At 50.0% G+C, this 16,047-nt stretch overlaps 1 protein-coding gene across 2 annotated transcripts in view; it reads left to right on the top strand.

Moving 5' to 3' along the window:
- The window catches only part of HEATR5A (HEAT repeat containing 5A), a 277,562-nt gene that overhangs the window by 34,428 nt on the left and 227,087 nt on the right, over positions 1-16,047 (top strand). For both annotated transcript variants that reach the window (XM_077464810.1, XM_077464809.1), the window contains exons 5-6: positions 970-1,132; positions 1,871-2,031. In XM_077464810.1, the coding sequence (XP_077320936.1) occupies positions 970-1,132; positions 1,871-2,031 (324 nt within the window). The remainder of the gene's footprint in view (positions 1-969; positions 1,133-1,870; positions 2,032-16,047) is intronic.

Genomic DNA, 16,047 nt, shown 5'->3' with positions numbered 1-16,047 from the left:
CAATTCAAAATTCCGCCTCCGCCTGTGATAGGCGGAACACTCAATTTCCCAGCAGCCTGTGTTCCGCCTATCACGGACATCCTCTCATACTCGTCCGTAGTATGAGAATGAGCGGATGTCCGTGATAGGCGGAACACTGACTACTGGGAAATTCAGTGTTCCGCCTATCACAGGCGGAGGCGGAGAAGGAGGCGCGGCTTTTGAAAATTAATGTCCGCCGTCTGTCTGCTCGATACGCTGATCGAGCAGTCAGACAGCGGCGACTCGAGTATAAGCCGAGGGGGCACTTTCAGCCTCAAAAAAGAGGCTGAAAATCTCGGCTTATACTCGAGTATATACGGTACACTATGTATTTAGATATTTCTAGATTATAAATGTTTTAATTTTAAAGCTCTTAGCATGTTCATGTAAATTAAAGTGTTACTAAACCCACAACAGTAAAATCAAGCTGTGTATGTAGTAAATCATGCTTGTTAGACTCACTGTCATACCCAAGGGGTTAATCATCTGCATTGTGTAAAAAGGCTGCTTGATCTTGTATGCACAGATCCTCCCCTCCCTGCACTGTCCCTCTGGACAAGTCTAGATAAGACGGAGCCTTTGGAGTCGGGCTGCACATGCTTAGTCTGGCATGTATTGCCAGAGTTTTTTTTCTTGGGAGAGTGCATGTGATCAGCACTGGGCCAATCAGCTCTTTCCAGACAGAGGGTCGGGGGTCCTGCAGCCTTATAGGAAAGCTCCATGGAGTATGAAAACTCCTCCCACAAGCTTCACCAGGAACTGATAGAAGTAACAAGATTGCTATATACTGCTGATAAGAAAAGGTATTTAGCAGTTTATATTTACTAAAATAATTGCTGTTCTGTGTACTGTAGGAGACCAGATATAGTAAAATGCAGGGTCCAGGGTTTAGTAACACTTTGTTTGTGGTGTTTTTCATCTGTACATTTCTTTTTGTTATATCTATAGTGCCTCCTAGCACTGCAAAATGAAGCCTCCTTCATGTGGACGTCTGATCTGGAGAGTTTAGTTTCCCTGTGCTTCAAAGCCTTTGAAGGAAGCAGTTATGATGTCCGTCTAGGAGTCTCCCGATTGTTGGGGAAAGTTCTGGCAAGGGCAGTGCAGGGAACTTGTGAGTTAAATTTTAGTTTTCATTTTAGCAGCTTTCTATCAGTGTTTAGGTAAACGTTTCTGTTTGTAACCATAACAATACATTTATTATCTGCTCAATTAGCTGTTAAAATAACATGCTTTTTTTTCCCCTCCAAATCATACATCCTAAACACACTGAACAGTGCGGTTACCAATATACAAATCTGGCTTTTTGGCATACATCAGTACTGAAGCCCTCATCTTAAGCTCAAACTACCACTAATGTATGCCTACTAGGCTGTGAAGAGCAGTTAAAGGATAATTCACTTTTTGAAACATGTTACACAAGGCATTCATTTACATTTTCCTGTAAATTAACAAACTACAAGTACCTTCAGCCATTGTGTTTGGTAGCTTGTAGTTCTCAGTGAAATACGAGAATGCTGATGGGCGATATTCCTGCTTTCCAGTAACTTCCAGCCTGTATCCGGTATACTTACCACCCAGCAGATCTCGCATTGTCTTACTGGGATCCACTTTTATGTTTTCACCGCTTGGTCCCGTGTTGCCATTTTCTTTCATGACATAATCGGGTAGCGGCCGTCTCTACCAGATTCAGCCAGCTGCTTCCTGATGATATGCCAATAGGCCATCCTCTCCTTCTGTTGTGAATGGAAGCCTATGCATCCTGGGATTTGTGACATGTGGATAGTCAGATAATGGTGTTTTTTATAGTGTGATTTGGTTTTGACTATTTTATTGTTTTCTCTCTAATTAGCTCCCTCAAGGCAAAGTGTACGCAGACTGTCGCTACAGGAAGCTCTTGGTCTTTTGTCTACTGGATTTCTGCGAGGAAATTCTGGGTTTCTCAGAGGTGGAGGAGATATGCTAGGAGGAAATGGCAGCACAACTCGCCATGTGCGTCTGGGAGCAACTCAGGTATGTGCTTAGTTTAAAGACAAAGTAAGACTTCTTGTAAGAGAGAGTGCGGCCATAGGTTCCTGTTTTGTTTTTTAAGAATATGTATTGCATTATCTTTCTAACAACCAGTGCTTTACAGTATCAGATAGGGTCTTAAAGTTCAAAATGATCTTGGATCTCTTTTAAGAATTCATATTTCCTGTTTTGTACGATTGGTTCGCTTCTTTCCAAAAGTGTTCCCCCCTTAGTATCACTAGGAGACTTTGGTCTAAAATGCTAAATCTAGGATGGGGATCTCCCAACTATGGGCCCCATGTGGCATGTTACAAGTTTTTACCCTGCCCTGAGGTGCAGGGTCCCTGCTTCGCTAGACTGGTGTCCTAGCAACTGATTAAGTGCTTGTTTCAGTAAGCAGGAGGATAGAACTTTCTCCATCTAGCTCTCTGATGGGTACACTGATGTAGGGGAGGATTTTACTTAAGTTATTTCCCTGTTGTTCAGAATCATATCATGCAGATTAGAAAAAAGATCTAAGTAAATGTATTCCTTCATTCTTAAAACTGATTTTCTCTTATATTCACAGACCGACACAGCTCCTCTCTGTAACTAAATGGGTTGTATAGCCTGCCATTAGGAGAACTAGGCAAAATTGTTACACAATACACAGAACTTTAATCCCGCCCCTGGGGGGCGGACCCTGTGCTATCAACCCTCCTCACTTCTCTCAGCAGCTTCAGCTTCAGTTTTTATATTTTGCTTAGTAAGGAGAATGACCTAGGAACCCCGCGGGCCCTCTCGCTCCATGTTTTTGCTGCAGGTTTGCTGCTTTCTGCGCAAGATAGAAGATCTCAGGATCTTTCATCAACTGCCGGCTGGGTGACAGGCTGGTTAATATCCTTGTAGCCTCCCCAGTCCGGCCATCGAGCGTGAGCAGGCCGCAGCTAATGCTTGGCAGGCCACGACATGCCTCAGCTCCAGAGGTGGTCGGTGAGCTTCAATGCTCTGGGGTATACATATGACCAGGCTACTGCTGTCTGAATCACAGTATACTGGGCCAACAGCTACCCTGTAACTGCACAGGAGTAGGTCTGTGATGGAATGTCTCCCAGCTCTTCAGGACTGGTAAGTACGGCTCTCCCTGCCTCAGTGGGGTGAGCAGCTGGGCATTCCCTGGGGGGGTTGATTCGGGGGCCACCTCACCTCTCTATCTTCTCTCCCAAGTCCCTATCACCCCTCCTCCCCCCCCCCCTCTGGGGGGGTGGCTGCATGCGCTGCGGGCGGTGTGTGTGTGGGTTTGCTGTTTTCTCACCTGTGGGGGCTCTGTGCGGCTGGCATTGGTCCTGGTCCAGGTCTGGGGGGGGGTCCCTAAAGGTGTTTGTGGAGGTTGTTCTGGCTGTAAGCAGGCAGCACATTTTTTATTTTTGTTCCGTCACCGCATGGCGCCGTCCGGCGGCCATCTTGGATGTGGGAAAGCTGATATTCCCCTGGTGAGCTTCAGCAGCCATTTTCTTTAGGATTTCCTATTAGTTACATTGGTGGCCATTTTGTTGAAGCCTGAGCACTTTTTCGCCGCTGTTCTCTTATGGCAGCATTACATGTGCTCTCACTTGCTGTTTCCTGTGTCCACTGTGTGTACAGGACGCTGGATGGCTCTTTGCTGAACGCTGAAGCTAGCTCTGCAGAACGTTTCACCCTTGTTTATAGCTGCTGCTGACACAGTTTTCTCCTCTCTGCAACTGGGAACCTCCTAGGGACTACAGCCACTGCTTGTGGCTTTCACAGAACGCCCCAGGGTGGTCAGTCTAGCACCAAGTACCCTCCCCCACCACCCCACGCGGCGGCAGCAGGAGGGTGGGACCTTCACTGTACTAAGTCTCCTTGCAGGTGACAGACAGATTAGGGTCAGCATGGCTTCAGAAACTGGTGTTTCTTCCCCCGAAATCTAGGCTATAGCAACCAGATCGCCTGCGGTGAGCGCAGTGCACATGGACACCCTGACTGCGGTCCTTGACTCCTATGTTGCTAAGATAGAGGCGGCACGTGGCAGGAAAGGTGCACGTAAGAGGCCCCTGCCCCCCCGTCCTCTAGGGAGAGCTCTGATGCAGAGGCGGGCCCTGCTGCGGCTGGAGACCCCTGCTCTGACCTATCAGACGTGGCTGACCAGGACTGTTCGGACAGTGAGGATGATTCCCTGGGTCCGGGCGCGACAAGGCGCTTGTTGGAGCACTTATCACAGCTGTGCGTGATACCCTGAAGATTCAGGAGCCAGCAGATTCTTCTACTGATGTACTGGTCCCTTCTGGGTCCCGCAAGCCAGCTCGTTCACCTAAGGTGTTCCCGTATTTGATTTAGTTTGACAAATTCATCTACAGGGAATGGGGTCGCCCGCAATGGACCTTTTCGGTCCCCAAAAATTTGGCGGTGCGTTACCCCTTTGAGGAAAGCCTTCTCAAAAAGTGGTAACCACAATCCCGGTTGAGGGGACTCCTGCATTAAAGGATCCCACGGACAGGAAGGCTGAGGCAGTGGCTTGTTCCTTGTTTACGGTTGTGGGGTCAGCCGTGCGACCTGTATTGGTATCCGCACTGGTATCACAAAAACTGACTGGGAGTAAGTAAAACTTTTGCACAGTGAATTGGGAGAGCAGAACGCCTCCCCTGTCTGCGTAGAGCTAGCAGACCAACTAGTGCAAGGCCTTAAGTACATTTGTGACGTGGCCCTGGATACTCTCCCTCTGTTATCCAAGGCTTCAGTGTCAGCTGTGGTGCTGAGGTGCCTCATTTGGCTGAAATGCTGGTCTGCTGACCAGGCATCCAAGAAAGCCCTGACGGATCTTCCCTTCCTTGGCGACCGGCTCTTTGGAGCCTCGTTGGATGACATTATTAAGAATGCCATGGGTGGTAAGAGTAGACTACTCCCACAGGCCAGGAAGGCTAAGGAGCCATGCCGCAGACGAGGGCCCTCTTTTTCCGCTCACAAGCGGCTTTTTCGTCCGCCCGGTGCTTCAGGAAAAAGGCTCCCAGCCCGACAGGACGACCACGGACGGTCAGAAGCGTCCCTGGAACCGCAAGCCTAACAAGCCTGCAAATAAAAGTGCTACCGCATGAAGGGTGGTGGGTTGTCTATGGGAGTTTGCAGCCTGGTGGACCTCCCGGTTATCCGACCAATGGGTCTGCGATCTGATTTCCACTGGCTACAAGTTAGTTTCTCTCTTGGCCGCCAAACAGATTCTTCTCCTCCAGCATACCCACATCCCCGGTTCGCCGGGAAGCCCTGTTAGGGGCGGTGAGGGATATTCTGAATCGGGGTGATTGTACCAGTTCCGGAATCGGAATGCTTCCAGGGGTTCTACTCAAATCTGTTTGTGGTTCCCAAGAAGGAAGTCCAAGCCCAATCTTGGACTTGAAGGCCCTCGATCACTTTGAAAAAGTGCAGAGGTTCAGAATGGAATCAGTTTGCTCAGTAGTCGCTGCACTCCACTTCCTGGAGTCCTTGGACATTCAGGATGCTTACGTGCACATACCCATATGCCTTCGGCATCAAAAATTTCTGCGTTTGGCAGTTGGGGAAGCCCACTACCAGTTTATGCCTCTTCCTTTTGGCCTGGCATCAGCCCCCCGTGTCTTTACCAAAGTACTGGCTCCGGTATTGGCGTTGCTGAGACAACGCGGGATCGCGATCGTGGGTTACCTAGACTATCTCCTCCTGAGAGCTTCTTCCGCCTCAGAATTAGAGGAGGATGTGGCGATCACCTTGCAGACCCTGCAAGAATTTGGGTGGTTGTTGAACCTAAAGAAGTCGGTGGTTGTACCGACTCGGCGTCTGTTGTACCTGGGGTTACTGTTTGACTCCAGGGAAGCAAGGGTTTTTCTCCCCTCAGACAAATTGAGGACTCTCAGATCGGCTGTCAATCTACTGATGAGCCGCGAGTGGTCGTCGCTACGCTTTTGCATGCGAGTACTGGGGCTCATGGTGGCCTCCTTCGAGGTGGTACCTTATGCCCAGTTCCACACCAGAGTCCTGCAGAAGGAGATTTTGACAAAGTGGGACAAATCTCTGTTGTCCCTGGATTGACAGATTCAACCCCGTCAGGGACTCCCTGATCTGGTGGTTGAGGTCCCCGGCGATTCAGTCCGGGAAATTTTTCCTTCCTCAGGCATCGACGGTGATCACTACGGATGCCAGTCTGTCCGGCTGGGGTGGAGTGATGGGGATTCAGTCGGCTCGGGGGCCTCTGGTCGGTGGAGGAATCCAAGTTGCCGATCAATCTGCTCAAATTGAGAGCGATCAGGCTGTGCCTCAACACATGGTCGATGAGTCTTCAAGGGCGTCCGATCAGAATACAGTCAGACAACGCCACGGCCGCGGCGTACATAAATCACCAAGGAGGAACAAGAAGCTCAGCCGCTGCTCGGGAGGTCGCTCACATACTTCGGTGGGCAGAGCGACACGTACCGGCCCTGTCGGCCATTTACATCCCAGGGGTGGAAAATTGGCAGGCGGACTATCTGAGTCAACAGATGCTGGACCCAGGAGAATGGGGCACACCAGATGTGGATCTATTGGCCTCCCATCTCGATCGGAAGGTACCGAGATTCATGTCCAGGACCAGAGATCCGTGGACAGATGCGTCAGACATGCTGGTGGTTCTGTGGGATCAGTACCAGCTGATCTACGCCTTTCCTCCACGAAAACTGTTGCCCAAGGGTATCCCAGTGATCCTGGTTGCCCCAGATTGGCCTCAGCGGGCCTGGTACGCAGACCTGGTGCGTCTGGTGGCAGACGCTCCCTGGCGACTGCCGTTGCGGGAGGACCTCCTATCTCAAGGTCCAATCTTTCACCCTGCTTTACCATCGCTGGCTTTAACGGCATGGCTGTTGAAAGCCTGGTACTGAGGAACCGGGGTCTGTTGGACTCTGTGATTCCAACTATGTTGACGGCGTGGAAATCTTCTTCCAGGAAGATATACCATCGTACTTGGAAGGCCTATATCTCCATGTGTGAGGAGAAAGGGTGGCATCCGCGCTCTTTCTCTATATCCAGGATCCTGCTGTTTCTTCAGCAAGGTGTAGACCAGAAGTTGGCGTTGAGCACCATCAAGGGGCAAATTTTGCTTTGGCTGTTTTTTTTCCAGCAACCCCTGGCATCTCACTCATTAGTGAGTACCTTTGTTCAGGGGGTGCGACATGTAGTCCCTCCGGTGCGTCCTCCGTTACCTTTGTGGGATTTGAACCTGTTGTTGTCGGCACTTCAGAAGTTGCCGCCGTTTGAGAATATCAGGGAGATTCCCTTGTTGATCCTTTCACAGAAAGTGTTTTTTCTAGTGGCTATCACATCGGCCAGGAGGGTTATCTGGTCATCCACAGGGATAAGGTGGTGTTGCGCCCTCAACCGTTCTTTCTACCGAAGGTGGTTTCGGCTTTTCGTATCAATGAGGACATTGTATTGCCATCGTTGTGTCCTAAGCCGAAGCACCCCAAGGAGGTGGCCCTTCACGCTCTCAATGTGGTTAGGGCTCTGAAGGTGTACTTGTCTGCTACAGCTCCCTTTCGGAAGTCATACTCACTGTTTGTTTCGGTTGCTGGTCCTAAGAAAGGCATGCCGGTCTCGTCGGCCACCATTTCCAGGTGGATCAGACAGATTGTAGTCCAAACCTACGCCTTGAAGGGGCAGGTGCCCCCCTTTCCGGTAGTGGCCCACTCTACAAGAGCAATCGGAACGTCTTGGGCCTTCCGACACCAAGCGTCTGTCGCTCAGGTGTGTAAGGCGGCGACCTGGTCGCCTGTCCATACGTTTACCAAGTTCTACAAGGTAGACGTCAGTGCATCGGCTGATGTTGGTTTTGGCCGCAAAGTTTTGCAGGCGGCCGTGTAGTTGCAACTTTTTTTTTTCCTGTTTTTTTTCCTGTTCTTTCGATAAAAACGCAGTACTGTTTTGTTAATGCACTGTTGCATTACCTCCCCAATGTTGCGGTCTTGGGGATCACTCCTGTTGAGGATACCCGGTTATATGGTGGAGTTTTTCCACACACTGCTGTTTTTGTGTGGGTTTAGTTTTACTAGTTCCCACTTGCCATGGTGGATGAAGTTTTTATGCTGTTTTTTTTCCCACCCCTCGTTTTGGCACTGCTTGGGGACATCCCATTTAGTTACAGAGAGGAGCTGTGTCGGTCGGTGAATATAAGAGAAAATAGGATTTTTGTACTCACCGTAAAATCCTTTTCTCTGTAATTCACCGACCGACACAGCACCCACCCCTCCTTTTTTCTACGTTATATTGCTTGTTGACGTACTGAAGCTGCTGGGAGCAGTGAGAAGGGTTCATAGCACAGGGTCTGCCCCCCCAAGGGTGGGATTAAACCCATTTTGTTACAGAGAGGAGCTGTGTCGGTTGGTGAATTACAGAGAAAAGGATTTTACAGCGAGTACAAAAATCCTATTTTTTTTGGCCAGTAAATATTTGTAAAACATATAAAATTGTCCTCATACTGAAAAATATGGAGAACCCTGAACTACTTTCAACTTCATGGAGTCGCTTACTTCTTGAGTGCTGAGATAATTTATTTTTCTCTATCGTTCATTGACGGACACAGGCAGAAAGTGTTTAAATACGGCAACACTTACACAGTACCGCCCAGGGGGCGTTCCTACTGGCTATAGCCCCTCACATTGTATCCAGCTGCTCCAGTTTTTTTTCTGCCTCGTGCAGGAGAAGGACCTGGCTCCCGGTGGGACCATTGGTCCTGGGAATTTTTTCTTTTTTCTGCATGTTTGATTCCAGTGATCTATAATCAACAACTGACCTGGGTGACAGGCTGGATAATATAGATCCTTGTAATCTCCCCAGCCTGGCCATCGAGTGTGAGCAGGCCCTAGCTACGTGCTGGATTGGCAATGACATGCCCCATCTAATCCAGGGGCGGCCTGTGAGCTTTATGCTCCGGGGCACACATATGACCGGACTACTGCTGTCTGTGTCAGTGTGCTGTGGCCGGCAGCCACCCCGTACTGCTCGGGTGATGGGTTTTTCTGTGGAATGTGTCCAGCAGTCCCTGCAGGAGGGGTAAGTATGGTTCCACCTGTCTCGGTAGGATGGAGCAGCTGGGAATTCCCTGGGAGGTCGACTAGGGGGTCTCTTACTCTCCCTTTCTTCTCTCTCTCTGTCCCTTCCCTCCTCCCCATGCTATGGGCCACTGTGTGACTGGGCACATGGGGGTGTGTTGCACGTACCTGGCCGGGGGTCCTCCGGGGGGGGGGCGCCTGGGTCCTGGCAGGGGGCTGCGCTGGTTGTTGGGGGTCTGCTCGTCCTCTTCACTGTTTCTGGGCCATGGTGGGGTGTTTGTGCTGTGTGTGCCATGTGGGGAGGCCGCCGCGCGCTCCGAAGCCATTTTTTGTAGCCACCGCCATTTTTTTTGCCTTTCAGCCATTTTCTAGTAGTTAGGCGGCTATTTTATTGGCGCCCTCAGACGTTTGTGCTGAGGCGGCCGGCGGGCATTTTCTAGTAGCCTCTGGTGGTTTTGCCTCTAGCGTTGGGTGCTTGTTTCCTTCTAGAACAGTGCTCTTTCTACACAGACACCTTGTGGATGACACAGGGGAGAGCAGACAGCAGTAGCAGCACAGCACAATACCTGGGTCAGGGTGGTGATTCCTGCGGGGGGCCCCTCATTCTGTGGCAGCTAGGAGGGTGGACTTTTTGTGTGACTTGCCTAAGGTCCCTAAGTGGTGACGGGCGAGTGTGGGTCAGCATGGCGTCATAATCTGGCGCTTCTTCCCCAGGCATCCCTGTTCTTGCAACTGGCTCCCTTGCACCTACGGTGCCTATGGATGCTCTGTCGGCGGTCCTGAAGGCGTTTGTTGCCAGGGTGGAAGTGGCGTGTGGGCGCAAGGGGGGTAAAAAACACCCCCTCCCCCCACCGTCTTCTGGGGAAAGCTCTGATTCAGACTCGGGCCCCGCTGTGATATCCGAGGATGCCGACCAGGACCGTTCGGGCAGTGAGGATTAGTCTGTGTCCGGGTCAGCGGCAGGATGAGGCACTTGTAGGAGGCACTTATTACAGCGGTGCTGGATAACCCTAAAAATTGAGTATATGACGGGGGCATCTACAGAGGTGTCGGTTCCTTTCGGGTCCCACAAGCCGGCCCGCATGGCTAAGGTGTTTCCTTACCGAACTTATTTTGATGAGTTTATTTACAAGGAGTGGAGAAAACCGCAGCAGGCCTTTTCATGGTAGTGCGTTACCCCTTTGAGGAGAGTCTCCTGAAGAAATGGACATCTCCTTCAATTGTTGACCCCCCCTCCCCCCGTTATCCAGGTGGAAGGGTGGAAGGACCCCACCGACAGAAGGGCCGAGGCGGTTGCCCGGTCCATGTTTACAGTGGTGGGGTCAGCATTGCGGCCAGTGTTGGCCACGGCCCTGGTGTCGCAGACGCTTACTGAATGGGCTAAATTGTTGCACTGTGAATGGGAGAAGCAACAGGCTTCCCCAGTCTGCGTGGAGCTGGCGGATCAGTTGGTGCAGGGCCTTAAGTATGTCTGTCTGTGATGCGGCCTTCGATATGTCCCTCTTGCTCTCTAGAGCATCAGTAGCAGCAGTAGGACCAGTCATCCAAGAAAGCACTGGCTGACTTGCCCTTCCAGGGAGAGAGGCTATTTTGGAGCCTCGCTGGATGACATTATTAAGAATGTTACTGGGGGTAACAGTACATTGCTCCCACAGTCCAGAAAAGGGAAGGAGCCAAGCCGTAGGCAAGGGCCCTCCTTTTCAGCTCAGAAGCGGATTTTTCGTCTGCCTGGGTCGGCAGGTAAGCATTTAGTCCGACAAGGGGCCTGCTGAGGGACAAAAGCATCCCTGGTTTCGCAAGCTTTCGAGCAAATCTGTTGCCGCATGAAGGTTTGCCCCCGCCCGACTCTCGGGTGGGGGGGTGGTCTTCAGGAGTTTGCAGCACAGTGGATCTCCCTACTTTCTGACCTGTGGGTCTGCGATCTGGTTTCATCAGGATACAAGAGAGTTTCTTTCTTGTCCGCCAAACTGATTTTTTTCCCTCCAACCTTCATCTTCTTCTGGCTCGTCGGAAGGCCCTGTTTGGGGCAGCAGAGAACCTGCTGCTGCGTGGGGTGATAGTACTTGTACCGACGCTGGAAAGGTTTCAGGGATTCTACTCCAATCTGTTTGTAGCCCCAAAGAAGGAAGAGGTCTGTCCGGTCCTGGACCTCAAGGCCCTCAACAGCTTTGTGAAGGTACAAAGGTTCAGGATGGAATCTGTTCTCTCGGTGATCGCTGCACTCCATCAGGGGGATTTTCTGGCATCCCTGGACATCAAGGACGCATACTTGCATGTCTCCATATGCATCAAGCATCAGAAGTTTCTGCGATTTGTGGTAGGGTGCTACCAATTTGTAGCTCTCCCTTTTGGCCTGGCGTCAGCACCGAGGGTCTTCACCAAGGTGCTAGCCTCAATTTTGGCTTTGCTAAGGCAACGAGGGATCGCAATCGTGGGTTACCTGGACGACCTCCTTCTGAGGGCAGCTTCCTCCTCAGAATTAAGGGAGGATGTGGCAATCACCATGCAAACTCTTCGTAAGTTTGGTTGTGTTCCGAACCTACAGAAGTTGGTGTTAGTGCTGTCTCAATGCCTGGAGTACCTGGGCTTGCTTCTGGACTCCTCGGAGGCTGGACAAGCTACAGACTCTTCAAGCTGCGGTGAAGTTGTTGGTGTCCCGCAGGTGGTCATCACTGCGTTTTTGCATGCGAGTCCTGGGTCTCATGGTAGCCACTTTCGAGGTGGTACCGTATGCTCAGTTCCACCCTCAAGTCTTGCAAAAGGAGATCCTGTCAAAATGGGACAAATCTCCTTTGTCCCTGGATTGTTAAATTCGGATGAGCCAGCTAGGCAGGGATTCCCTGCTCTGGTGGCTGAGGCTGCCGGCTCTTTGGTCCATTCATTGGATGGTGATCACAACAGATGCCAGCCTGAACGGTTGGGGGGGAGTTTGGGTTTACAGGACCCAGGAAGAATCCCGCCTGCAATGTGCTGGAGCTTCGGGCGATCAGGCGGAGGCTCTCCACATGATCACAGAGGCTGCAGGGGCGTCCTTTCAGGATCCAGTTGGACAACGCCACGGCAGTGGCATATGTCAATCGTTAAGGAGGAACAAGGAGCTTGGCTGCAACACTGGAGGTCGCTCACATCCTGCGGTGGGCAGAGTGGCGCGTGCCGGCTCTGTCGACCATATACATTCCGGAGCGTAGAAAACTGGCAAGCGGACTACCTAAGTCGTCAGATGCTGGAAAAGGATAGATCGCCCTGGGACTTTTAAATGAGGTGGGAGAGAGTAGGCATATATTCACACGGAAATGTAAAAAACTAAAATTGTACTTTAAAAATTGTAAAAATTTAATTTATTAATTACATAATGCTGTGTAACCAATTGGGAACAACAATAAATGTGCGTTACCCGGCATAGTGGCAAAGTTAACAGCAGTGGTAAAAACAAATATCAATTCACTACATTCCAAATGCATCCATGAAATACTAAAATTCATCATAAATAACTAAGTCAATTGATATATGTACACATAGTATGAGGTAGAAGGTTATACATACATGTATGGAACAATATATGAACCGCAATGCACACTACAAAAATACCCAACAAAATAAACACATGAAGAGCATTAATGATGTCCCAACGGGAAATACCCAGCAGTATGAATATATTAAGAGCATCGATGTTGCTCTACGCGTTTCACGAGTCTTTGCTCGCTCTTAAGGGGCAGATGCATTTTTGCCTGGAACAAAAATGAAGTATAATGAAATAAGTGGGTGTATGTTGGTGAGGGTAGAAGGGAAAACAAAAAGTATAGTAATTGGCAAGGGAGGTCAACAGAACAGGGACCTCATACTCACCAAACCACTGGGCTGGGTCACTGACCATTGTTGTCATGGCGGTGGCAATAAATGTCCAGCCCGGGAGCTGAGGGGGCGCAGGCGAATAGATACCACAAGGGGGCACACCCGGATGAGCGGCACTGGCTGGAAGAGGCATTTCTGTCAAAAGGTCTAAGATGTAGCCAAAAATATTTCTAGAAAAAAGAATATTTGGGAAAACACAGGGCTCAAAAAGGGAGGGGTTGGAACCAACTAGGGAAAATAGGTAAAAACCGTACATAATTGGAGTTGGCATATTGGTATATAAATTAAAGAACCCTATAATGTTTCAGAACTCTCTGTGTATGGAAATAATTAATTTGAGCGGTATATAATACACATATCCAATAAAAGTAGCATAATGGTATAATTTGGGAGGCTTTATGGGGGAGACAGACAAGAAAATATATGATGGTAATTGAAAGTAAACAGATTATAGTATGGTGGGGGAATAAAACCACCCACACAGTAAATAAAAGTAAATCGGAGTATTGCCTTCAGTTTAAACATCCCCAAGCATTAATGATGGCCTCCCATACCTGTGACCGATATGCAGACCAACAAGCCTCAAATGCAAAACACAGCCAAGCCGATCAGCCAGATATACCCACAGCGGCTCCAGACGCCCCGCCCCCAGCATCATGTACGGAGAATGACGGACTGGCATCAATGACCCCAGCCTTCAAGCCGGGGGTGTACGCACAAGGCAGAACACCAATCCTCTCTCTGGGATATTCCACACAGCCCACAATTGCGGCATCAGTAGACCTCACAATGTGGGCGTGGAGAACATAGCGCCGAAATGCAGATGGCCGCGCCCACTCTGGAGGGCAGGCGAGGACAGCAGGAGGTCAGGAAAACCTCCTTGTTGCACAACGCAGCCCCCGAGCTGGGTAAAAACAACACTACCAAGGCATGAAATGGGGACGACCTAAGTCGTCAGATGCTGGATCAAGGGGAATGGTCGCTGCATCTGGATTTATTTCGGCTCCTTTGCCTAAGGTGGGGCATGCCAAATGTTGATCTCCTGGCCTCTCGACTCAATTGGAAGGTACAGAGGTTTTTGGACAGATCAAAGGATCCTTAGGCGGACGCGGCAGATGCGTATGTGGCCCCATGGGAGCATTATGCTTCGCCGAGTGGAGGCCAAGGGGATTCCGTTCATTCTGATTGACCCAGATTGGCCTCAGCGTCTGTGGTACACCGACATGGTACGAATGGTGGCGGATGTTCCTTGATGGCTGCGGATGCGAGAGGACCTTCTGTTGCAAGGTCCAATACTTCATCCTGCTTTACTGTCACTGGCTTTAACGACATGGCTGTCGAAAGCTAGGTGCTAAGGGACCGAGGTCTGTCGGATTCAGTAATCTCCATTATGCTGAGGGCACGGAAGTCCTCTTCTCAGAAGATTTATCATTGTACGTGGAAGGCCTACATCTTCGTGTGAGGAGATGGGGTGGCGTCCACAAACATACTCTGTTTTTGCAGCGAGGAATGGATCAGAAACATGCCTTACGCACCATTAAGGGGCAGATATCAGCTTTGGCTGCCTTTTTTCAGCAACCCTTGGCGACTTATTCATTGGTGAGTACGTTTGTTCAGGGGGTTTGACATGTGGCCCCTCCGGTTCGACCACCGCTGCCTCTGTGGGATTTGAATCTGGTGCTCTTGGTGCTTCAGAATCTGCCATTTGAAAACCTTAGGGAGATCCCCTTATTGACACTCTCTCAGAAAGTAGTCTTTCTAGTGGTTATTACATCTGCCAGGAGGATTTCTGAGTTGGTGGCCTTGTCATGCAAGTCTCCCTACTTGGTCCTCCACAAGGATAAGGCGGTGCTGGACCCGCAACCTTTGTTTCTTCCAAAGGTTGGTTCGGGCTTTCATCTAAATAAGGACATTGTGCTTCCGTCCTTATGCCCTCGGCCGTCACACCCCAAAGAGGTTGCTTTGCATTCCTTGGACGTGGTACGGGCTCTGCGGGTGTGTCTGTCTGCTACGGCTCCTTTTTGAAGGTCAGACTAGCTGTTTGTTTCGGTGGCTGGTCCGAAGAAGGACCTAGCGGTCTCGTCGGCCACTATTTCTTGGTGGATCAGACAGATTGTGGTTCAGGCTTATGCCATAAGGGGGTGGGCGCCTCCCTTTCCTGTCATGCAACATTCTACCAGGGCAATTCGTGCCTCTTGGGCTTTCCGACATCAAACGTCTCTTTCTCAGGTGTGTAAGGCGGCGACCTGATCGTCCTTTCACACTTTCACTAAATTTTACAAGGTTGATGTGAGCACATCTTCGGATGCTTGCTTCGGCCGCAAGTTTTTTTTAGGTGGCTGTTTTAAGTTTGCAACTCCTCTGTTGAGGAGCTCTGGTTGTTATGGGAGGAGTTATTTTCTTGCTGTTCCCACCCCTTGTTTTTTTTGACACTGCTTGTGGACATCCTTAAGGTCAAGATGAAGATGCTGTGTCCGTCAATGAACGAAAGAGAAAATGATTTTGCGGCGAGTACAAAAATCCTATTTTTTTCTTCTAGGAAGATTCTTCAGTTATTGCAGAGCCATTGGGGCTCATTTTTGTAGTGGCTGGATATACTACTCCTCGACTTTGCCCTACGTTGTGTACCTGGATCTTGCTAGGAAGAAGATGTTGGCCCTCTGGGCACATGATTTTGCATTGGGCACATTGTGCAGTGCATTATGTTAGCCACAGCATGCTCTGCAGGTCCAGGACTGTGATCATCCCACCTGCGAAAACTGTTCCTGAAGACTCCTTTGGAGATATGTTCATTAGAGTGGAAAAGAGGCTGCAGGGCATTGCAGCTAATCAAGCACATATTGTGACAACTCTGGATCTGGATGTGAATGCATGTCGCTTCTATGTTCATTCATTGCAAGGGGTACCCGAGGAGGGATGCTCCATGATAACCACCCGCTCCACCCGTAGGAGCAGTTTATCACAATCCTGGGCTCTCCAGAAGAACATGAGAGAGATTGGAAACCACTGTGGGCACAGCCGGTGGGGGTGACAAATAATTGGAGCCCCATTAAGAAATCATTGGCACTTGTGCCACCCAAATCACTTTTCACTTTTATCTGAAAGCCCCTTTTTGGCTGTG

This window comes from Lithobates pipiens, unplaced genomic scaffold (genome assembly GCF_037356315.1).
Source record: "Lithobates pipiens isolate NorthernLeopardFrog02 unplaced genomic scaffold, aLitPip1_a1.2 Scaffold_30, whole genome shotgun sequence".
NCBI classification, from domain to species: Eukaryota; Metazoa; Chordata; class Amphibia; order Anura; family Ranidae; genus Lithobates; species Lithobates pipiens.
This window is presented reverse-complemented; position numbering and strand designations above follow the sequence as displayed.